General features: G+C 49.0%; 1 protein-coding gene across 3 annotated transcripts in view; it reads left to right on the forward strand.

Annotated features, from left to right (window-relative positions):
- LOC106587084 (tetraspanin-4) overlaps positions 1-24579 on the forward strand; it is a 109596-nt gene extending 85017 nt beyond the window's left edge. For 2 of the 3 annotated variants that reach the window (XM_014175024.3, XM_045708307.2), the window contains 4 exons: positions 6661-6762; positions 18261-18392; positions 22042-22125; positions 23990-24579. In XM_014175024.3, coding sequence (XP_014030499.1) covers positions 6661-6762; positions 18261-18392; positions 22042-22125; positions 23990-24058 — 387 coding nt within the window. In that variant the 3' untranslated portion in view covers positions 24059-24579. The remainder of the gene's footprint in view (positions 1-6660; positions 6763-18260; positions 18393-22041; positions 22126-23989) is intronic. The other variant, XM_045708308.2, reaches the window with a different exon arrangement.
- Positions 24580-24673: the final 94 nt, after the last annotated feature.

Genomic DNA, 24673 nt, shown 5'->3' on the forward strand with positions numbered 1-24673 from the left:
GGGCAGACGGGCCACTCGGGCTGACCCTGGCAGACGGACCACTTGGGCTGGGCCGGAGGACAGGAGGGCCCCTCGGGCTGGGCCGGAGGACAGGAGGGCCCCTCGGGCTGGGCCGGAGGACAGGAGGGCCCCTCGGGCTGGACAGGAGGGCCACTCGGGCTGGGCCGGAGGACAGGAGGGCCACTCGGGCTGGGCCGGAGGACAGGAGGGCCACTCGGGCTGGGCCGGAGGACAGGAGGGCCTCTCGGGCTGGGCCGGAGGACAGGAGGGCCACTCTGGCTGGGCCGGAGGACAGGAGGGCCACTCTGGCAGCTCCGGGCAGTCTGGCCGCTCCGGGCAGACGGGCCACTCTGGCGGCTCCGGGCAGACGGGCCACTCTGGCGGCTCCGGGCAGACGGGCCACTCTGGCGGCTCCGGGCAGACGGGCCACTCTGGCGGCTCCGGGCAGACGGGCCACTCTGGCGGCTCCTGACTAGCGGGCGGCTCTGGCGACTTTCGACTGGCGGGCGGCTCTGGCGACTTTCGACTGGCGGGCGGCTCTGGCGACTTTCGACTGGCGGGCGGCTCTGGTGACTTTCGACTGGCGGGCGGCTCTGGCGACTTTCGACTGGCGGGCGGCTCTGGTGACTGTTGACTGGCGGGCAGCTCTGGTGACTGTTGACACGCACCTCCATGCTAGTGCGTTTAGCGGGAAACACCGAACCGTAGAGGCGCACTGGCGGTCTTGAGCGCAGGGTTGGCATCACCCCTTCCGGCTCGATGCCTACTTCGCCCTGGCACATGCGGGGCGCTGGTACTGTGCCTATCGGCCTGAAAATCCCAGGCCTCACCACAGCCCCAACCCCAAAGCACGGGACCTGTCCAGTCTGCCCTACAAGGGTACGGGGAGCTTACCTGGGGCTCCAATCTCGCCCCGCCAAATAGCCCTTGTGCCCCTCCCTAAAAAATTATTGGGGCTGCCTCTCGGGTTCTACCTGCCTCCCAGGCAGGTTGTCACAATGGACCCGCAACTGCTCCCATGTCCAGTCAATCCTTTCCGTCAATACTTCCAGCGACCAGGAATCCATCACACCCCGGAATGCACCTAACAACAGAAAATACAAAAAAACAAATGTAACCCCAACAAAACCAATAAACAATAACCCCTACACAATAAGGGAGGGAGGGAGGGTGGCTGCCGTCAACGACGGCACTGTGCTACACCCTCCCTCCCCAACCCACCTATCCTGGAGGTGGCTCAGGTGCAGGACGTGGACCTCGCTCCACCTTCGGCGTCGCCCACTTCGGTGGCGCCGCTAGCTGCGCCGGGCAGACGGGCCACTCGGGCTGACCCTGGCAGACGGACCACTCGGGCTGGGCCGGAGGACAGGAGGGCCCCTCGGGCTGGGCTGGAGTACAGGAGGGCCCCTCGGGCTGGGCCGGAGGACAGGAGGGCCCCTCGGGCTGGACAGGAGGGCCACTCGGGCTGGGCCGGAGGACAGGAGGGCCACTCGGGCTGGGCCGGAGGACAGGAGGGCCACTCGGGCTGGGCCGGAGGACAGGAGGGCCTCTCGGGCTGGGCCGGAGGACAGGAGGGCCACTCTGGCTGGGCCGGAGGACAGGAGGGCCACTCTGGCAGCTCCGGGCAGTCTGGCCACTCTGGCAGCTCCGGGCAGTCTGGCCGCTCCGGGCTGACGGGCCACTCTGGCGGCTCCGGGCAGACGGGCCACTCTGGCGGCTCCGGGCAGACGGGCCACTCTGGCGGCTCCGGGCAGACGGGCCACTCTGGCGGCTCCGGGCAGACGGGCCACTCTGGCGGCTCCTGACTAGCGGGCGGCTCTGGTGACTTTCGACTGGCGGGCGGCTCTGGCGACTTTCGACTGGTGGGCGGCTCTGGCGACTTTCGACTGGCGGGCGGCTCTGGCGACTTTCGACTGGCGGGCGGCTCTGGCGACTTTCGACTGGCGGGCGGCTCTGGTGACTTTCGATTGGCGGGCGGCTCTGGTGACTGTTGACTGGCGGGCAGCTCTGGTGACTGTTGACACGCACCTCCATGCTAGTGCGTTTAGCGGGAAACACCAAACCGTAGAGGCGCACTGGCGGTCTTGAGCGCAGGGTTGGCATCACCCCTTCCGGCTCGATGCCTACTTCGCCCTGGCACATGCGGGGCGCTGGTACTGTGCCTATCGGCCTGAAAATCCCAGGCCTCACCACAGCCCCAACCCCAAAGCACGGGACCTGTCCAGTCTGCCCTACAAGGGTACGGGGAGCTGGCCTGGGGCTCCAATCTCGCCCCGCCAAATAGCCCTTGTGGCCCCCCCCTAAAAAATTATTGGGGCTGCCTCTCGGGTTCTACCTGCCTCCCAGGCAGGTTGTCACAATGGACCCGCAACTGCTACCATGTCCAGTCAATCCTTTCCGTCAATACTTCCAGCGACCAGGAATCCATCACCTCCCGAGCGCGCTGCTTCCAACATTCCTCCCTCACTTGCCTCTGTCCTCTTCTCCGCTGCTTGGTCCTTTGGTGGTGGGTAGTTCTGTCACAAAAGGTGCCGTGTTGAATAGACCAAACTGCAGCGGGAATATGGATGCTCATGTTTTAATTAAAAAAAAGAGTAAAGCATCCACTGGAAAAACAATACACACGACAGGACCAGTCTTACAGGCATACAAAAACGCAGTGCAAGAACAACTACCCACAACCCCAAAGAAAAACACACACCACTATATAGAACTCCCAATCAAAGGCAACTCAACACACCTGCCTTCAATTGGGAGTCTAATCACCAACACAAACCCCTTAACATACAAAAAACCTGCCACATCCTGACCCAAAACTGATACCATACCTCCCTCTGCTGGTCACGACGTGACACAAATACTAACGTATTTGAACCCACGTCTAGTAAAATATCTGTTGATTTAAACTTCATAGAATTCAATATTGCAATCAGGTTGAGATAAAACCATAATACAATAAGTACAAAGGAGCAAAGCAGCGTTGAGGAAAATAGACTGTGGAAAACAAAACGTGAACAGCTTCTGTCATTGTTTTCCTATGAATAAATATGATACATATGAATGCATTTGAATAAACATAAGACATTAAGGGGAATACCTCCAGAGAGAATAGAACCACAAATAGACCCCATTTTGACACTATTCTATCCTTGCTGGGAGCTATCGGCAGACGAACATAGATGAACAGTTTGCCATTTTACCAGTGGGGGCTCCCGAGTGGCGCAGCGGTCTAAGGCACTGCATCTAGCTAGAGGTGTCACTACAGACCCTGGTTTGATTCCAGGCTGTATCACAACCAGCCGTGATTGAAGTTAGGGTTTGGCTGGGGTAGGCCGTCATTGTAAATAAGAACTTTTCTTAACCGACTTGCCTAGTTAATAAAGATAAAATCAATTTTGGGACGATGCATAGAGCCTTCGCCTTCTCTTCATATTTCCTGATTCCTCATCCAATAAACATTTAACACAGTACAATGTCTAAAATACAGAAAGTATTCAGACCCACTGATTTTTCCACATTTTGTTACATTACAGCCTTATTCTGAAATGGATTAAATTGTTTCCCCCCCATCAATCTACCCACAATATCCCATAATGACGAAGCGAAAACAGGTTTTTAGAAATACCTTATTTACATAAGTATTCAGACCCTTTGCTATGAGACTCGAAATTGAGCTCAAGTGCATCCTGTTTCCATTGATCATCCTTGAGATGTTTCTACAACTTGGAGTCCACCTGTGGCAAATTCAATTGATTGGACATGATTTGGAAAGGCACACACCTCTCTATATAAGGTCCCAAAGTTGACAGTGCATGTCAGAGCAAAAACCAAGCCATGAGGTCGAAGGAATTGTCTGTAGAGCTCCAAGACAGAATTGTGTCGAGGCACAGATCTGGGGAAGGGTACCAAAAAGTGTCTGCAGCATTGAAGGCCCCAAAGAACACAGTGGACTCCATCGTTCTTAAATAGAAGATGTTTGGAACCACCAAGACTCTTTCTAGACCTGGCCGCCCGGCCAAACTGAGCAATCGGGGGAGAAGGGCCTTGGTCAGGGGGGGGACCAAGAACCCGATGGTCACTCTGACAGAGCTCCTGAAGGACAACTATTTCTACAGCACTTCACTAATCAAGCGTTTATGGTAGAGTGGACAGACGGAAGCCACTCCTCAGTAAAAGGCACATGACAGACCGCTTGGAGTTTGCCAAAAGGAACCATGAGAAACAAGATTCTCTGGTCTGATGAAACCGAGATTGAACTCTTTGGCCTGAATGCCAAGCGTCACGTCTGGTGGAAACCTGGCACCATCCCTTCGGTGAAGCATGGTGGTGGCAGCATCATGCTGTGGGGATGTTTTTCAGCGGCAGGGACTGGGAGACTAGTCAGGATCGAGGGAAAGATGAACGGAGCAAAGTACAAAGAGATCTTTGATGAAAATCCAGAGCGCTCAGGACCTCAGACTGGGGCGAAGGTTCACCTTCCAACAGGACAACGACCGTAAGCACACAGCCAAGACAACACAGGAGTGGCTTCGGGACAAGTCTCTGAATGTCCTTGAGTGGCACCGCCAGAGCTCAGACTTGATCCCGATCGAACATCTCCGGAGAGACCTGAAAATAGCTGTGCAGCGAAGCTCCCCATCCAACCTGACAGAGCTTGAGAGGATCTGCAGAGAAGAATGGGAGAATGGGAAACTTTCCAAATACAGGTGTGCGACACTTGTGATATTTACGTGTTTTCTTTTTTATTTCTAACAAGCTGTTTTTGCTTTGTCATTATGGGGTGTTGTGTGTAGATTGATTAGGGGAAAAAACGATTTAATCCATTTTAGAATAAGGCTGTAACGTAACAAAATGTTGAAAAAGTCAAGGGGTCTGAATACTTTGCAAATGCACTCTATGTACACTGTCTGAAATAAAACGTTGTTCTCTCCTCTCCTCTCCCTTCACTGCACTGACAGGCAAAGATTTGAAAGGGGGAAAAAATATGCTGGAAGCTCGTCATTAGCCTGGCTTTCAGCTGGTACATTCTTTAAGATCAGTACAGATGAAGGAGCAGAGGAGAGGACATATTTTTAGACGATGAGAAAGAGAAAGGGATGGATTCAGACCTGGGACACCAGGTGAGCGGACTCTAGTTTAGCCTTAATCCATAAATGAACTACCAGGAAGAAAATAAACATGAAAAAACAGCAAACCTTGAGGCCTAGAGAAAGATTTTAAAAGCTCTACTGCTGTATAATGAGCTGCTTTGGGAAGAGAGTGTGTTTGGTGAGTATTCACACTGTTTCTAAATTGCCCATTTGATTACAACATGATTCAGGCTAATCCATAACAGTGTGTATAAAACAACAGTAGCTTCTGTAGGCAGCGTCAAGTTGATTAGAATCACTCAAAGCAATGACTTTAAAGACTGTGAGGCCGCAGCGATTGCCATTTGCTGAAAAATGATACAAAATCCTTCTTTCAATCTCTAATCTAATATGGCAGGTTTAGCTGTCTTGTGGTGACCCGGCATAATATGAGTCAGTGTGTTCCAAGGCGATACACGGGATATGTTTTTTAAATTATTATTATTATAATCATTTTAAAAAGTATATTATTATTTATTTTTGATTGAATATTTAAAACATACAATATACTTGCAGTGAAGCCGCTCAACAACTACATCACATTAGTCATCTAACGGACTCCCATCCAGAGCGACACACAGAAGCAACCAGGGTCAACGCCCTGTTCAAGGGCACGTAGACAGATCTCCCACAAGGTCAAAAACGGGGACCCGAACCAGCGATCCATCAGCCACCGGCCCAAGCTCCTAATCGCAAGGCCACCAGGCCTCCAAGATCCCCCCCCCCCCCCCCACATTTCCCCCCCAAAATTATCAGAGTGGATTGGTCTTTATCCAGACAGATTTGATCATGCATTTTTTAAATTACAGCAGTGTCAGCAAAGTTAGGATTGGAAGTATGAGCCAGTATCTACAAGGAGACTTATTTCCTATGGGCCATATTCTGACTTGAGATGGCACTAAACTTGAATTTGTCTCCCATTGACGACAATGAATGACGCGAAAGTCAGAGTTAAGCGTGCATCTCAAGTCCCGTTGTGCTTTCAGCAGAGCAAATTTTGCTCCTGTTATTTTCAGAAGGGAATACAAGACAAGAACAAAGCTAAAATCATGAAATTGGATTTTAGTAACTCTTCCCTTGAAGGCCTTACTCATGCTCTTTTATCCTTTGTGTTACCTTTGTGTTCTACATTGTACCCGTATATTATTTTGCTCAGAAAAATATCAGGTATAGAGTCTATTATTCATGCTACATTGCAGCTGTGTTGAAACGGCTGTAAACAGATGTGATTTTAGCAAAGTGGGACAGCCCTTTTGACAGCGGGTTGAACAGACCACTGATGGTGTCAGCCTGTAGCCCTCTACACAAACATGCCAAAAGACTACATTACCCTACTGGCACAGTTTTTGAGAGAGCAAAGGCTCTGGATCAATGGCAATCAATCGGATTGATGTATTGTTTGTTGACTGTCTGAATGTGTAAATAAGTTGTGTGTTTCGGAGACAGAGACAGAGAGTGTTTGTGTGTGTGTTTTGCATAAGTAAGGATGTCCATGTCTTCACCTTGATGTCTTTGTGTGTCTTGTATCCAGATTGATCACTATGCCCAGAGGGATTTGAAGAGGGGACTCCAGCTCTTTGGCACCGAGGGCAACGTAGGCTTGACCAACGCCTGGATGATCGTACAAACTGATGTAAGTCCTTACGCAAGGCACTTAACCCTACTTGCTCCTGTAAGTCGCTCTGGATAAGAGCGTATGCTAAGTGACTAAAATGTAAATGTAAAATGTAAGTCAATGTGTCCTGCTTAGACTGCCTCCTGGTGGTCAGCAGTAGAACAGTACAGTTGTCTTAAATTGGCCTGGTCCCAGATCTGTTTATGCCAATGCATGACAATGACCATAGGAGTTAGCAAGACAGCACAATCAGATCTGGGACCAGGATAGTGTTAAAAGAGGCCAAGCTTTTACAGTACTGCAGGCTAATTACATGATCATATGTACCACTTCATAGGGACAAGGGATTACGCAATCTAACCTGATTCCAACCAATAAGAATAGCCTTGGATTCTTTAAATAGGCTGCCAAACAGTAAGAGAAATGCAAATTGGACCGCACGGCTCCCCGAAGAACAACAGTGTTAGTTTCCACACTCACTTTGATGTGCTTGGCTTTGTATTATTCATGACAAAAATCCACAGCTCAAATCATGGGCAAAAGAAAAGTAGGAAACACAAGGTGAGGAAAGATAGTACAGAAAAGATTGAATAAAAGGAGCTGATAAAAATATAGCAGGCACTGCTGGTGACGGCTGCCGAGAGATGTCAAAAGATACCCGATACAAGATATCAAACTTTGGGCTATTTGATCACAGAATGACCCTTTTTACATTATAAAGTCCAGTTTGATTGATTGTAGTGTGCATTGGTGAATAGTGTGCATTAGTGAAGTTGTGTGACTAACTGCACATCGTGAGTGAGTGAGACCATGTGTTCAAGATTAAATTCTAGATTGAGTCACATGTCAAAACCGCAGCAAGTGTTCTCATTCCATTAAACCAAGTTTACCCTCTCCACCCCCCCATTGAATACTGAATACATTACCACACTGCAAAATGCACCCAGGCAAAGTTAATCTAGTTTAAATTCAGTAATGACCATTTTGGAGTGATGAGGGAGAACTATCTAAGTAAAAGAGGTGACAGAGATATGTTTAACTGTCAGACGGTTGCTAGGAGTGGTGGTAGGAGTCAGGCGCAGAGAGCAGAGGTACGTAACTTTGTGTTTATTTAAATAAAAAAAACACAACACGATCGACGCCAACACAAACGGCGTGGAAAAAATGCCAAGTGCCCAAAACAGGTGCACAGCCAGCATACAATATTACAGTCGTAAATCGGCAGCACATCCAACTACAAAAACACAACCTGACGCTAAAATAATCCCGCACAACACTGGGCGGGCTAACCAGGCTTAAATAACCAAAATCAAAAGACAAATGACGAACAGGTGCAAACAATAAGACATACCAAACGAAAAGGAAAAAGGGATCAGCGGCGGCTAGTAGGTCGGTGACGATGACCGCCGAGCGTCGCCCGAGCAGGCAGGGGAGCCACCTTCGGTGGGATTCGTGACATTAACATACAGTACCAGTCAAAAGTTTGGACAGCTACTTATTCAAGGGTTTTTCTTTATTTTGACTATTTTCTACATTGTAGAATAATAGTGAAGACATCAAAACTATGAAATGACACTTATGGAATCATGTATTAACCCAAAAAGTTTTAAACAAGTCAAAATATATTTCATATTTCAGATTCTTCAAAGTAGCCACACTTTGCCTTAATGACAGCTTTTCACATTTTTGGCATTCTCTCAACCAGCTTCATGAGGTAGTCACCTGGAATGCATTTCAATTAACAGGTGTGCCATGTTAAAAGTACATTTGTGGAATTTCTTTCCTTCTTAATGCGTTTGAGCCAATCAGTTGTGTTGTGACAAGGTAGGGGTGGTATACAGAAGATAGCCCTATTTGGTAATAGACCAAGTTCATATTATGGCAAGAACAGCTCAAATAAGCAAAGAGAAATGAGAGTCCATCATTACTTTAAGACATGAAGGTCAGTCAATACGGACAATTTCAAGAACTTTGAAAGTTTCTTCAAATGCAGTCGCAAAAACCATCAAGCGCTATGATGAAACTGGCTCTCATGAGGAGTGCCACAGGAATGGAAGACCCAGAGTTCATTAGAGTTATCAGCCTCAGAAATTGCAGCCCACATAAATGTTTCACAGAGTTCAAGTAACAGACACATCTCAACACCAACTGTTCAGAGGAAACTGCGTGAATCAGGCCTTCATGGTCGAATTGCTGCAAAGAAACCACTACAAAAGGACACCAATAAGAAGAAGAGACTGGTAACACTGTCTGTGATTTATTTAGAATTCAAGGCACACTTAACCATCATGGCTACCACAGCATTCTGCAGCGATATCCCATCTGGTTTGCGCTTAGTGGGATTATCATTTGTCTTTCAACAGGACAATGACCCAACACACCTCCAGGCTGTGAAAGGGCTATTTGACCAAGAAGGAGAGTGATGGAGTGCTGCATCAGATGACCTGGCCTTCACAATCACCCGACCTCAACCCAATTGAGATGGTTTGGGATGAGTTGGACCGCAGAGTGGAAAAGCAGCCAACAAGTGCTCAGCATATGTGGGAACTCCTTCAAGACTGTTGGAAAAGCATTCCAGGTGAAGCTGGTTGAGAGAATGCCAAGAGTGTGCAAAGCTGTCATCAAGGTAAAGGGTGGCTACTTTGAAGAATATAAAATATATTTAGATTTGTTTAAAAAAAAATTGGTTACTACATGATTCCATATGTGTTATTTCATAGTTGTGATGTCTTCACTATTATTCTACAATGTAGAAAATAGTATAAATAAAGAAAAACCCTTGAATGTGTCACGTTCTGACCTAGGAGAGCTGTGTTTTCTCTGTTTAGTTAGGTCAGGGTGTGATAGGTGGGTGGGCATTCTATGTTTTGTGTTCTATGTTTTGGCCGGGTATGGTTTCCAATCAGAGGCAGCTGTCATTCGTTGTCTCTGATTGAGCCATACTTAGGCAGCCTGTTTTTCCCTGTGTTTTCGTGGGATCTTGTTTTTGTGCAGCTGTGTTTGCGCAGCCCCAGAACGTCACGTTTGTTTCAGTTTTCACTTGTTTCTTGTTTTGTTCGGGTTCACAAATAAAATATGTGGAACTACCGGCCGAGCGCCGCCCAAGCAGGCAGGGGAGCCACCTTCGGTGGGATTCATGACAGTACCCCCCTCCTGACGCGCGGCTCCCGCAGCGTGCCGCCACCGACCTCGAGGGCGACCCGGAGGACGAGGCGCAGGGCGATCCCCATGAAGGCGGTGGAACTCCCTCAGTAGTGGGGGGTGCAAAATGTCCCTCCTGGGTACCCAGCACCTCTCCTCCGCGCCGTACCCCTCCCAGTCGACGAGGTACTGTAGGCCCCCCCCCCCGAAGTCTGGAGTCCAGAATGCCGCTGGACCCCCCAATGTCCTCCGGCACCTCACCTTCCTGCATGGGACCAGCCACCACCGGCCTGAGGAGAGACACATGAAACGAGGGGTTAATACCGTAGTAAGATGGAAGTTGTAACCGGTAACACACCTCGTTTATCCTCCTCAGGACTTTAAACGGCCCTACACACTGCGGGCCCAGCTTCCGGCAGGGCAAGCGGAGGGGCAGGTTTCTAGCCGAGAGCCAGACTCGATCCCCTGGTGCAAACACAGGGGTCTCACTGCGGTGCTGGTCAGCGCTCTTCTTCTGCCGTCCACTCGCCTTTGTAAGTGCGTCTTGGACGGCTCTCCAGGTGTCCTTCGAGCGCTGCACCCAATCCTCCACCGCAGGAGCCTCGGTCTGGCTCTGGTGCCATGGAGCCAGGACCAGCTGGTAGCCCAACACGCACTGGAACGGTGACATGTTGGTTGATGAGTGCCGTAGAGAATTTTGGGCTATTTCTGCCCATGGCACGTATCTCGCCCATTCTCTGGGCCGGTCCTGGCAATACGTCCTTAGAAACCTACCCACCTCTTGGTTCACCCTCTCCACCTGCCCATTACTCTCGGGGTGGAAACCCGAGGTCAGGCTGACCGAGACCCCCAAACGTTCCATGAACGCCCTCCAAACTCTGGACGTGAACTGGGGACCCCGATCAGAAACGATGTCCTCGGGCACCCCATAGTGCCGGAAGACATGGGTAAACAGGGCCTCCGCAGTCTGCAGAGCCGTAGGGAGACCGGGCAACGGGATGAGACGACAGGACTTCGAGAACCGATCCACAACGACCAGGATAGTGGTGTTCCCCTGAGATACGGGAAGGTCAGTGAGGAAGTCCACTGACAAGTGTGACCACGGCCGCTGTGGAACGGGGAGGGGGTGTAATTTCCCTCTAGGCAGGTGTCGAGGAGCCTTGCTCTGAGCGCACACCGAGCAGGAGGAAACATAAAACCGCACGTCCTTACCCAAGGTGGGCCACCAGTACTTCCCCCTCAGGTTCCGCACTGTCCTCTCGATCCCAGGGTGACCCGAAGAGGGGAGATTATGGGCCCATCGAATCAATCGATCACGGAGACCAAGCGGTACGTACTGAACACCTGCCGGACACTGCGATGGTGCAGGTTCCGACCGTAACGCCCGCTCGATCTCCGCGTCCAACTCCCATACCACCGGAGCTACCAAACACGACGCCGGAAGAATGGGAGCCGGATCGATGGCCCTCTCCTCGGTGTCATATAGGCGGGACAGTGCGTCGGCCTTCGTGTTCTGTGAACCTGGCCGATAAGAGATCGTGAACCGGAAACGTGTAAAGAACATGGCCCACCTGGCCTGACGCGGATTCAGTCTCCTAGCTGCCCGGATGTACTGGAGATTACGGTGGTCAGTCCAGATGAGGAAAGGGTGCTTAGCCCCCTCAAGCCAATGTCTCCACACCTTCAGAGCCTTGACCACAGCTAACAACTCCCTGTCCCCCACGTCATAGTTCTGCTCCGCCGGCCCTAGCTTCCTAGAAAAGAAAGCGCACGGGCGGAGTTTGGGTGGCGTGCCCGAGCGCTGTGATAGCACGGCCCCCACCCCAGTCTCGGACGCGTCCACCTCCACTATGAATGCCAAAGAGGGATCCGGATGAGCCAGCACTGGAGCGACGGTAAACAGCTCCTTCAGGCGACTGAACGCTCTGTTCGCCTCTGCTGACCAGCGCAAGCGCGCTGGACCCCCCTTCAGCAGTGAGGTAATGGGAGCAGCAACTTGACCAAAGCCCCGGATAAACCTCCGGTAGTAATTGGCAAACCCTAAAAACTGCTGCACCTCCTTTACCGTGGTCGGAGTTGGCCAATTACGCACGGCTTTAACGCGGTCATCCCAGGAAGGAAACGGCTCGTTTGAAAAACTCACATTTCTCAGCCTTGACGTACAGGTCATTCTCCAGCAGTCGCCCAAGCACCTTGTGCACCAGGGAGACATGCGCGGCACTGGTGGCGGAATAAATCAGGATGTCGTCAATATACACCACCACCCCCTGCCCGTGCAGGTCCCTGAGAATCTCGTCAACAAAGGATTGAAAGACGGCTGGAGCATTCTTTAACCCATACGGCATGACAAGGTACTCATAGTGGCCCGATGTGGTACTGAATGCGGTTTTCCACTCGTCTCCTCCCCGGATACGCACCAGATTGTACGCGCTCCTGAGGTCCAGTTTCGTGAAAAAACGCGCGCCGTGAAATGATTCCACCGCCGTAGCGATGAGAGGTAGTGGGTAACTGAACCTTACTGTGATGGAATTTAGACCTCGATAATCAATGCACGGACGCAACCCTCCATCCTTTTTCTTCACGAAAAAGAAACTCGAGGAGACGGGTGACATGGAGGGCCGAATATACCCCTGTCTCAGAGATTCCGTGACATATGTCTCCATAGCCAACGTCTCCTCCTGTCACAATGGGTACACGTGACTCCTGGGAAGTGCAGCGTTTACCTGGAGATTTATCACGCAATCCCCTCGTCGATGAGGTGGTAATCGGGTCGCCCTCTTTTTACAGAAGGCGATAGCCAAATCGGCATATTCTGAGGGAATGCGTACAGTGGAAACCTGGTCTGGACTCTCCACCGTCGTCGCACCGATGGAAACTCCCTTACACCTGCATGAGCACTCCTCTGACCACCCTCTGAGAGCCCCCTGTCTCCACGAAATATTGGGATTGTGATTGGCCAGCCAGGGAATCCCCAGCACCACCGGAAACGCAGGAGAATCAATGAGGAAGAGACTAATCCGTTCCCCATGATCCCCCTGCGTTACCATGTCCAGTGGCACCGTGGCCTCCCTGACCAGTCCTGACCCTAATGGTCGGCTATCTAAGGAGTGCACGGGGAAAGGTTGGTCCAACGACACCAGGGGAATCCCTAGCCTTAATGCGAGCCCACGATCCATAAAGTTTCCAGCTGCGCCTGAATCGACTAGCGCCTTACGCTGGAAAGAGGGAGAAAACAAGGGGAAAGTTACTAAAACTAACATGTGACCAACAGGGAGCTCTGGGTGAGGTTGGTGCTTACTCACCTGAGATGGACGAGGAGTGCTCCGCCTGCCATCCCGATTCCCAGAGGAGCTCCCCCAGCACCGGTCGGTAGTGTGTCCTCTCCGACCACACTGGGTACAAGGGGAGCCTCCTCCTCCGGTTCCCCTGGACGCGGCCCCCCTAGCTCCATAGGTATGGGAGCTGGAGGACCTGGAGGTGGAACCAACAGGGCCCCGTCTGGACGCCCGTGCGCAGCCAGCAGATTGTCAAGACGAATGGACATGTCGATTAGTTCGTCTAGTGACAGGGTAGTGTCCCGACAGGCTAGCTCACGGCGGATGTCCTCCCGGAGGCTACACCGATAGTGGTCCATCAGGGCCCTGTCGTTCCACCCCGCTCCAGCAGCCAAGGTCCGGAACTCCAGAGCAAAGTCCTGCACGCTCCTCGTCTCCTGACGCAGGTGGAACAGCCGTTCACCCGCCGCCCGGCCTTCTGCTGGGTGGTCGAACACGGCCCGGAACCGGCGGGTGAACTTGGGGTAGTGATCCCTTGCCGAGTCTGGGCCATACCACACTGCGTTGGCCCACTCCAGGGCACGTCCCGTTAAGCAGGAGACGAGGACGCTTACGCTCTCCTCTCCCGAGGGAGCTGGATGAACGGTAGCCAGGTACAAATCCAACTGTAGCAGGAACCCCTGGCACCCAGCCGCCGCTCCATCGTACTCCCTGGGGAGAGCCAGGCGTAGGGCTCCGGGTCCGGACGTCGGTGGAGGGGTAGATGGTGGAGGGGGATTTGGTGCTGGGGATGCGGTAGGGAGGCCACTCCTCTCCCATCGGTCCATCCTCTCCATCATCTGCTCCATCGCTGAGCCGATTCGGTGGAGGATGGTGGTATGGTGAAGGACCCGTTCCTCCATCGATGGGAGAGGAGGGGAGGCTGCTCCTGCTGACTCCATAGTTGGTGCGGGATTCTGTCAGACGGTTGCTAGGAGTGGTGGTAGGAGTCAGGCGCAGAGAGCAGAGGTACGTAACTTTGTGTTTATTTAAATAAAAAAAACACAACACGATTGACGCCAACACAAACGGCGTGGAAAAAATGCCAAGTGCCCAAAACAGGTGCACAGCCAGCATACAATATTACAGTCGTAAATCGCCAGCACATCCAACTACAAAAACACAACCTGACGCTAAAATAATCCCGCACAACACTGGGCGGGCTAACCAGGCTTAAATAACCAAAATCAAAAGACAAATGACGAACAGGTGCAAACAATAAGACATACCAAACGAAAAGGAAAAAGGGATCAGCGGCGGCTAGTAGGTCGGTGACGACGACCGCCGAGCGCCGCCCGAGCAGGCAGGGGAGCCACCTTCGGTGGGATTCGTGACATTAACATACAGTACCAGTCAAAAGTTTGGACAGCTACTTATTCAAGGGTTTTTCTTTATTTTGACTATTTTCTACATTGTAGAATAATAGTGAAGACATCAAAACTATGAAATGACACTTATGGAATCATGTATTAACCCAAAAAGTTTTAAACAAGTCAAAATATATTTCATATTTCAGATTCTTCAAAGTAGCCACACTTTGCCTTAATGACAGCTTTTCACATTTTTGGCATTCTCTCAACCAGCTTCATGAGGTAGTCACCTGGAATGCATTTCAATTAACAGGTGTGCCATGTTAAAAGTACATTTGTGGAATTTCTTTCCTTCTTAATGCATTTGAGCCAATCAGTTGTGTTGTGACAAGGTAGGGGTGGTATACAGAAGATAGCCCTATTTGGTAATAGACCAAGTTCATATTATGGCAAGAACAGCTCAAATAAGCAAAGAGAAATGAGAGTCCATCATTACTTTAAGACATGAAGGTCAGTCAATACGGACAATTTCAAGAACTTTGAAAGTTTCTTCAAATGCAGTCGCAAAAACCATCAAGCGCTATGATGAAACTGGCTCTCATGAAGAGTGCCACAGGAATGGAAGACCCAGAGTTCATTAGAGTTATCAGCCTCAGAAATTGCAGCCCACATAAATGTTTCACAGAGTTCAAGTAACAGACACATCTCAACACCAACTGTTCAGAGGAAACTGCGTGAATCAGGCCTTCATGGTCGATTTGCTGCAAAGAAACCACTACAAAAGGACACCAATAAGAAGAAGAGACTGGTAACACTGTCTGTGATTTATTTAGAATTCAAGGCACACTTAACCATCATGGCTACCACAGCATTCTGCAGCTTATCATTTGTCTTTCAACAGGACAATGACCCAACACACCTCCAGGCTGTGAAAGGGCTATTTGACCAAGAAGGAGAGTGATGGAGTGCTGCATCAGATGACCTGGCCTTCACAATCACCCGACCTCAACCCAATTGAGATGGTTTGGGATGAGTTGGACCGCAGAGTGGAAAAGCAGCCAACAAGTGCTCAGCATATGTGGGAACTCCTTCAAGACTGTTGGAAAAGCATTCCAGGTGAAGCTGGTTGAGAGAATGCCAAGAGTGTGCAAAGCTGTCATCAAGGTAAAGGGTGGCTACTTTGAAGAATATAAAATATATTTAGATTTGTTTAAAAAAATTGGTTACTACATGATTCCATATGTGTTATTTCATAGTTGTGATGTCTTCACTATTATTCTACAATGTAGAAAATAGTATAAATAAAGAAAAACCCTTGAATGTGTCACGTTCTGACCTAGGAGAGCTGTGTTTTCTCTGTTTAGTTAGGTCAGGGTGTGATAGGTGGGTGGGCATTCTATGTTTTGTGTTCTATGTTTTGGCCGGGTATGGTTTCCAATCAGAGGCAGCTGTCATTCGTTGTCTCTGATTGAGCCATACTTAGGCAGCCTGTTTTTCCCTGTTTTCGTGGGATCTTGTTTTTGTGCAGCTGTGTTTGAGCAGCCCCAGAACGTCACGTTTGTTTCAGTTTTCACTTGTTTCTTGTTTTGTTCGGGTTCACAAATAAAATATGTGGAACTACCGGCACGCTGCGTCTTGGCTGATTTATGACAGGGAATTCGAGGATAGCAATCATGACAGAAGATCCCACCAAAAGAAAGCCAAGCAGCGTGCACTCACCAGGAAGACGAGCGGGACCAAGCAGTGTGGATCAGAGGACTGGACCTGGGAAGAGATCCTGGATGGGGCAGGACCTTGGACAAGGCTGGGAGAGTATCGCCGCCCGGCCGGAGGAGATAGAGGCAACGAATGCGGAACGGCGATAATGGGAAGAACTGCTAAGAAGCAACAGCAGGCTGAGAGGCAGCGGCAAAACATTTTTTTGGGGGGGGGGCACACGGTTAGATTGGCTAAGGCGGGTTTAAGACCTGAGCCAACTCCCCGTGCTTACCATGGGGAGCGAGTGACTGTACAAGCACCGTGTTATGTGGTGTTGCGCACGGTGTCGCCCATGCTCTCACAGCCCGGTGCGCTCGATGCAAGCTCCTCACCGCTGTCGTGCTAAGGTTGGCACTCAGCCAGCTGGGAGTATGCCCGCTCAGCATTCCTGTCCTCCAGTGCGCCTCCATAGCCCAGTACGTCCTGTGCCTGCTCCTCACACTCTTCCTCCAGTATGCCTCCATAGCCCAGTACGGCCGGTGCCTGCTTTGAGCACTCGGTCCTCAGTGCGTCTTCCTAGTCCGGTGAGACCTGTTCCAGCTCCACGAATAAAGCCTCCAGTGATAATCGATGGTCCGAAGCCTGTAGAGATGATCCATGGCACGAAGCCTCTAGTGATGGCCCATGGCCCGGAGCTTGTAGGGATGTTCCATGGCACGAAGCCTCCACAGGTAATCCATGGCCCGGAGCCTGTAGAGATAATCCATGGCAAGAAGCCTGTAGGGATTTTCCATGGTCCGGAGCCTGTAGCGATAATCCATGGCACGAAGCCTGTAAGGATAATCCATGGCCCAGCACCTGTAGAGATGATCCATGGCACAAAGCCTCCAGTGATGATCCAGGGCACGGAACCTGTATTGATGATCCAGGGCACGGAACCTGTATTGATGATCCAAGGCATGGAGCCTGCAACAACGCTCCTCAGTCCGGAGCCTCCAGCGACGCTTCTCAGTCCGGAGCCTCCAGCGACATTCCTCAGCCCGGAGCCTCCAGCGACGCTCCTCAGCCCGGAGGCTCCAGCGACGCTCCCCAGTCCGGAGCCTCCAGCGACGCTCCCCAGTCCGGAGCCTCCAGCGACGCTCCGCAGCCCGGAGTCTTCAGCAATGCTCCGCAGCCCGGAGTCTTCAACAGCGGTCCGCAGCCCGGAGTCTTCAACGGCGGTTCGCAGCCCGGAGTCTTCAACGGCTGTCCGCAGCCCGGAGTCTTCAACGGCGGTCTGCAGCCCAGAGTCTTCAGCGGCGGCCTTCAGCCCGGAGTCTTCAGTGGCGGTTGGCGTTCCAGAGCCTCCGGCGATGATCCACGGTCTGGTTCCTCCGGCCACACAGAAGCGGAGGGATCAGTGGGCAGGGGGGGGTACTACGCCCGGAACCAGAGCCGCCGCCAATTATAGATGCCCACCTGGACCCTCCCCAATAGGTTCAGGTTTTCGGCCGGGAGTCCGCACCTTCGGGAGTCCGCACCTTTGGGGGGTACTGTCACGCTCTGACCTAGGAGAGCTGTGTTTTCTCTGTTTAGTTAGGTCAGGGTGTGATAGGTAGGTGGGCATTCTATGTTTTGTTTTCTATGTTTTGGCCGGGTATGGTTTCCAATCAGAGGCAGCTGTCATTCGTTGTCTCTGATTGGAAGCCATACTTAGGCAGCCTGTTTTTCCCTGTGTTTTTGTGGGATCTTGTTTTTGTGCAGCTGTGTTTGAGCAGCCCCAGAACGTCACGTTTGTTTCAGTTTTCACCTGTTTCTTGTTTTGTTTGGGTTCACAAATAAATATGTGGAACTACTGGCACGCTGCGCCTTGGCTGATTTATGACAGGGAATTCGAGGATAGCAATCATGACAGAATGAGTAGGTGTGTCCAAACTTTTGCCTGGTACCGTACATATGGAAGTGCCAGAGAACGATCTCTGTTCATGAATCATGCAGAATGGTTTTAGTGTGTAGCATTTTTGGTTTTCCTCTCTGTTCGTTCATTAACATTCAGTGTCCTTGTCTGGTGTAGTTCCGCTGCTGTGGCGTGACCAACCATACGGACTGGTTTGAGGTCTACAATGCCAGCCGCGTGCCCGATTCCTGCTGTCTGGAGTACAGCGACAACTGTGGCCTCGTGAACCCAGGGACCTGGTGGACCGCGGTAAGATGCACAGAATCACATATACACGAACACAAACACACATGCTCCCACACATACTCTCTCCCTCTCTCCAACACACATACGCGCACACTAGTTGTTCCCAAATGTTATCTGGTTGTTTTTGTTGCCCAAATGTAATTGTTTGGTCCAAAAACCTTCCTTGTGACCAACCAGTTAAACAAAACATTACGGTATACTGTGATAAATCTCAGACAATCCACCCACAGTCCACTGAGCTTTTGCTAAAACCCGACCCACGCTTTGGGAAACACTGCTCTGCTGTGGATAACTACCTGTTCTCATATGCCTTATATCTGGGGTATAAGGCATATTCAAATATAAGGTGTATTTAACCCTATGGGCCTTAGCCCATAGAATCCCAGTGAATAACACATTCTTAAATGGCAAAACAGATAGTCAAAAAATGTGTCATAAGGAATAAGGTGTGTCATAAGGAATAAGTGTCTATCCTATATCTAGGAGATATAAGAAAGCTCAGGAATATATAAATATATATAAGTCTCACAGAATGAAATAATATAAACTCAGCAAAAAAAGAAAAGTCCCTTTTTCAGGACCCTGTCTTTAAAACATAATTCGTAAAAATCCAAATAACTTCACAGATCTTCATTGTAAAGGGTTTAAACACTGTTTCCCATGCTTGTTCGATGAACCATAAACAATTAATGAACATGCACCTGTGGAACGGTCGTTAAGACACACTAAAGAGGCCTTTCTACTGACTCTGAAAAACACCAAAAGAAAGATGCCCAGGGTCCCTGCTCATCTGCGTGAATGTGCCTTAGGCATGCTGCAAGGAGGCATGAGGACTGCAGATGTGGCCAGGGCAATAAATTGCAATGTCCGTACTGTGAGACACCTAAGACAGCGCAACAGGGAGACAGGACGGACATCTGATCGTCCTCGCAGTGGCAGACCACGTGTAACAACACCTGCACAGGACTGGTACATCCGAACATCACACCTGCGGACAGGTACAGGATGGCAACAACTGCCCGAGTTACACCAGGAACGCACAATCCCTCCATCAGTGCTCAGACTGCGCAATAGGCTGAGAGAGGCTGGACTGAGGGCTTGTAGGCCTGTTGTAAGACAGGTCCTAACCAGGCATCACCGGCAACAACGTCGCCTATGGGCACAAACCCACCGTCGCTGGACCTGACAGGACTGGCAAAAAGTGCTCTTCACTGATGAGTCGCGGTTTTGTCTCACCAGGGGTGATGGTCGAATTCGGGTTTATCGTCGAAGGAATGAGCGTTACACCGAGGCCTGTACTCTGGAGCGGGATTGATTTGGAGGTGGAGGGTCCATCATGGTCTGGGGCGGTGTGTCACCACAGCATCATCAGACTGAGCTTGTTGTCATTGCAGGCAATCTCAACGCTGTGCGTTACAGGGAAGACATCCTCCTCCCTCATGTGGTACCCATCCTGCAGGCTCATCCTGACATGACCCTCCAGCATGACAATGCCACCAGCCATGCTGCTCGTTCTATGCATGATTTCCTTGCAAGACAGGAATGTCTGTGTTCTGCCATGGCCAGTGAAGAACTCGGAGCTCAATCCCATTGAGCACGTCTGGGACCTGTTGCATCAGAGGATGAGGGCTAGGGCCATTCCCCCCAGAAAAATCTAGGAACTTGCAGGTGCCTTGGTGGAAGAGTGGGGTAACATCTCACAGCAAGAACTCGCAAATCTGGTGCAGTCCATGAGGAGGAGATGCACTGCAGTACTTAATGCAGCTGGTGGCCACACCAGATACTGACTGTTACTTTTGATTTTGACCCCCCCCCCCCCCTTTGTTCAGGGACACATTATTCCATTTCTGTTAGTCACATGTCTGTGGAACTTGTTCAGTTTATGTCTCAGTTGTTGAATCTTGTTATGTTCATACAAATATTTACACATGTTAAGTTGACACAATGCCCATCCAACCCAGAAGCCAGCTGCACCAATGTGTCGGAGGAAAGACCGTACACCTGGCAACCGTGTCAGCGTGCACTGCGCCCGGCCCGCCACAGGAGTCGCTAGTGCGCGATGAGACGAGGACATCCCTGCCGGCCAAACCCTCCCTAACCCGGACGACGCTAGGCCAGTTGTGCGCTGCCCCATGGGCCTCCCAGTCACGGCCGGCTGCGACAGAGCCTGAGCTCGAACCCAGAATCTCTAGTGGCACAGCTAGCACTGCGATGCAGTGCCTTAGACCACTGCGCCACTCGGGAGGCCCTACACATGTTAAGTTTGCTGAAAATAAACGCAGTTGACAGTGAGAGGATGTTTCTTTTTTTGCTGAGTTTATATGTATTTTTTACACATTTTAACCCTTTTATGGGGCACAAAACCTTTTTTTAACCGGTACCGGGATACCTTTAGACGAGTCCTGTGACACTTGTGGGGGTCGTAGAACAACACAGAGAACACCAACGTGTTCATGAGAGTCTCTGCTTTCGATACTGGGGTCATAGTTTGTAGCCCAAACAATTTCCAAAAATTGGTCTTCTCAAGAAAACCTCTGTAGTGTTACAGGCATTTTCGTCTCCTGGTCTGACAAACAGCTCTGTATCCCTGTCACTTTTCACCGCTGATGCGGAAGGCCAACATGGGCGTATGTGGTGGATTGAGCCCATACAACAAAAAAACATATCTCTAGCTTAGACAGATTTTGATGGGGATTTCTTTATTATGTTAATCAACTCTATGGGGTTTTTAAATCTGTGCCTTGAGGTCTGCAGCAGCATTGCTGATTTTCTTTCTTTTGCCCCTGGTAGTTAATTAATATATAATCACTTGATTAATACCCTTGTTTGGTGAAATAATCCACTCAACTGGTGTCACAGGTCTAAATCCCTGATTATAAGGGAAGACTGAAAAACAGCAGTGCTAAAGACTGTGAGGCATAAATTCTTTCTGCCGTATACCATGCCAGGCTCATGTACTCTGTGCCAGTCCCATCGCTGTCTGCCGTTGTCTATGCCACTTTCTTTCATTATTACAACAACCACTTTAGCTGCTTTGAGGATATGTAAACTATTCACAATTCTATACGTGAAGACTTGTGTTTGTCTAGTGGTACATCATCCTTTTCATTGACACTGTGTTTCACGTAATGTCTCTTGAATGTTCAAAAGGGAGAGTTGGAGAAACTTTAGGTGACGTCACCTAAGTGTATATCCTGTTTGTGTTGGCCATGAAAAATTCAGCTCGTTCGCTTGTCTAAATGTTGTCCCAGCACAGAGCGATGGTACCATCTGCAAGTTACTCCCATCCTTCCGCCCCTAGTGATAGATAGGGATTGTAGCTATCCCAGGGAACATTTATTCAGAGAAGAGGGGGGGATTTTGAAGGCATCCATATGGGACCCACTTAGCTAACATGACAAGGAGATGATTTGCAGAGTAAAAGGCATGTATGGGAGGATGTGTCACTTTGTGTTGGGCGGTGTAGAGAAGGGCCTGTGGGCCCGATAATCTTGTAAGTCTACCAAGACTAGCACCATAAGGAAAATGAAATGTACCCCAATCCTGCTGTAGGCTACACTTAGGCACTCCATGCTATAAATGTGGGTTAATGTGATGTTAATGTTATAATGTGCTGTAAAACTTTTGTTTCCATTCCTGTGTGTCTCCACAGCCATGTTACGAGCGGGTGAAGGATTGGATACAACAGAATCTGGTGGCCCTGTGGATATTTGCCTTGTGTACGGCACTCACACAGGTACAGACACTGGTGACACAATTGTACTCTTCAGTGTACATTGAAAGTGCTTTGAATGCCTATGTTTCAGTGGGTAGCATTTTATAGTGATGTCTATTAACAGGGAACCATAACATCTTAGCTTGGCACCAGAAGATCGGTATCTGCTTTTCCAACTTTGCTATACAGACTCCATTCTAAATATCTGTGCATGTGAATGTTTACTTTAGCTTGCATTGGGGTCAGACTGAATGGCAGGACAACAAAAGTCAGAGTTGGTTAAAGCACATATTGAACAGATCTGGAACTAGGCTAATATCACTAATAATTGATAAGCAATTAGATGATTTGAAAGTAGGCCTCTATTAACAATTACAGTGAATTCCAACTCAAATTCATGAGGTTGTTCCTTTTATTCTCAATGGAGAAACTGGTCTTGTCCAAATACCCATACTAGCTTACTACACACTTAAACTGCATACTATTTAGCACATAGCGTAGTAAAAAGTATACAGTATGCCACGACTGCAACCTGTGTTGTGATAATTGCGTTGTTTGCTCTATAACCTGTTAATTCATTTGCCTTGCAACTGTGATATATAGGGCTAAACAATACAAATACATTCAACCACACCTTTTGTTTTATCACAAAATATAGCAACCTCTGTCCAGTGAAGTCCACAAAGCATATTGCATGTACAGTTAGTTACATGACCTACAGCATGGTCAAACAAGTTAATGTTTCCAACATTTTTTGGACCACTAAACAACTGTCGCAAAGAAACAGGATCTGCCTGCACTATTCCAGCACCACTTCAACTTCAACATTTTAACATCAACATCACCTGTGCTTAGTCTAATAGTGACAACTAAAATATACCAAAAACAATTTAGTCCAATCAACGTAAGCTAAATGTGATGTGGCTGTCCATGGTTCTGATTTCTGTGTGTGTGTAGAAAAACCTGTTGACTCACCCTACTTGTAGAGAACCGCTAATGCCATCCTCCTCTCCATCATGTTGACGAAACTGTCTATCACTCTGTCATGCAGTACACGCTTTTATTTTTTGTTGTCCTCGGCTACCTGGCTAAAATGCTTGCTTGCTAGCCTAACTTCTGTTCATGACTTCTACATCTAGCTACATATTGAACTTTCATCCTTTCAGGTCAGGGGAACAACAATGTATGAATTAATGGGTTGGATCAGAATCGCAGTTATAATTATTGGTTAGTACGGATAATTAAGTAAAACCACAAGTCCAAATCACTATCTCCATCCATGGCCAATTTAGATGTTGCTTACAACGCAATACTCGTGCGAATTTTAAGGAGAACAAAAACCACTTAGCCTACATTTGAACACCACCGCAGAAGCTTCGCTATTTGGCATCTTCCCAATTAAGTAGCCTAGTTTTGTCGTTTGGCTACTTGAAAAGAACTGGGGCCAATCACTCGCAGCCCACATCTTCCCAACTTTGTGGAAAAGTGTGCATGGAATTCTACTGGATGAAGAGCCGAAATGAGCCTGGCATTTAAACCATACTAGATAGGAAAAAAACACATACTAGAAAACGTTATATTTTCTCATACTGAGAATGCGTCTTGCACGATTGCGTTGTCTCGCGTTATTGGTTAATTTCGGTAGCAAATCCCCATATCTGATTATCAACTGTTGTCAAAGCCGACATTACTATGAAATATGGGCTATTAAAGTATACTCGATTTTCTAAATGTCCCATACCCAAACCTTTTTTATATATTTTTTTGAATACTCAAACAACCTACTATTTATGACACAAGTATGGGTATTCAGACACGACCACTTTATTGATGATGTAGTTGTGTCACATTGGGTTTTGGTTGTGTATGTGTTCCCTTTGTTTAGATTCTGGGTTTGGTCTTCTCTATGACGATGTTCTGCCAAGCAGTCAAAGTGGAGACCTTCTACGCCTAGCAGTGTCCCCTCTTTGCCCCAAAGGACTCTGTGAACGAGTGAGGCACACACCTCTCTCTCTACTCTGTGACGGACCTTTCTCACCAACGACTCGCCGGCCAATCCTCATTTAACAACCTGTACTGTAAAACAAGCACAATGTCATATCGGGAGCCAATGGATGGTTTTTGCTTAATTAAATGTTATTCACTCATTTTGTGGTCAACATATAAATGTAATATATAGGAGTAATCCTTTTTTAAAGATCTGTTTTAAATTATTTTGAATCATTCTATAATCTAAGTGTTTTGAAACGAGAGGAGAGCTAAGGAATGCAGGTCAAGAGGGCATTTAGTAAGACAGGCCATGTGAGTACTAAAGTGCATGGTTCTTATGATGGTGTTTACTAAATGTTTGGCTCATCCAAATCAACTTTTCCTTGAGTTTTTTTTTTATTCCACCATCAAGAAATACTGTAAATTAGAATGCATTGTAACAGTGAATTCATAATAATACTTATTTAATAAACTAGTTAATCTGGAGGGATTTATTATGTATAAATTATAATAATATAAATCAGTATAGCAACTTCAATACTAAGAATGTCTGGATGTTCACAAAACCCCTGAAAATAGA

Source organism: Salmo salar, chromosome 26 (assembly GCF_965601325.2).
Source record: "Salmo salar chromosome 26, fSalSal1, whole genome shotgun sequence".
NCBI classification, from domain to species: domain Eukaryota; kingdom Metazoa; phylum Chordata; class Actinopteri; order Salmoniformes; family Salmonidae; genus Salmo; species Salmo salar.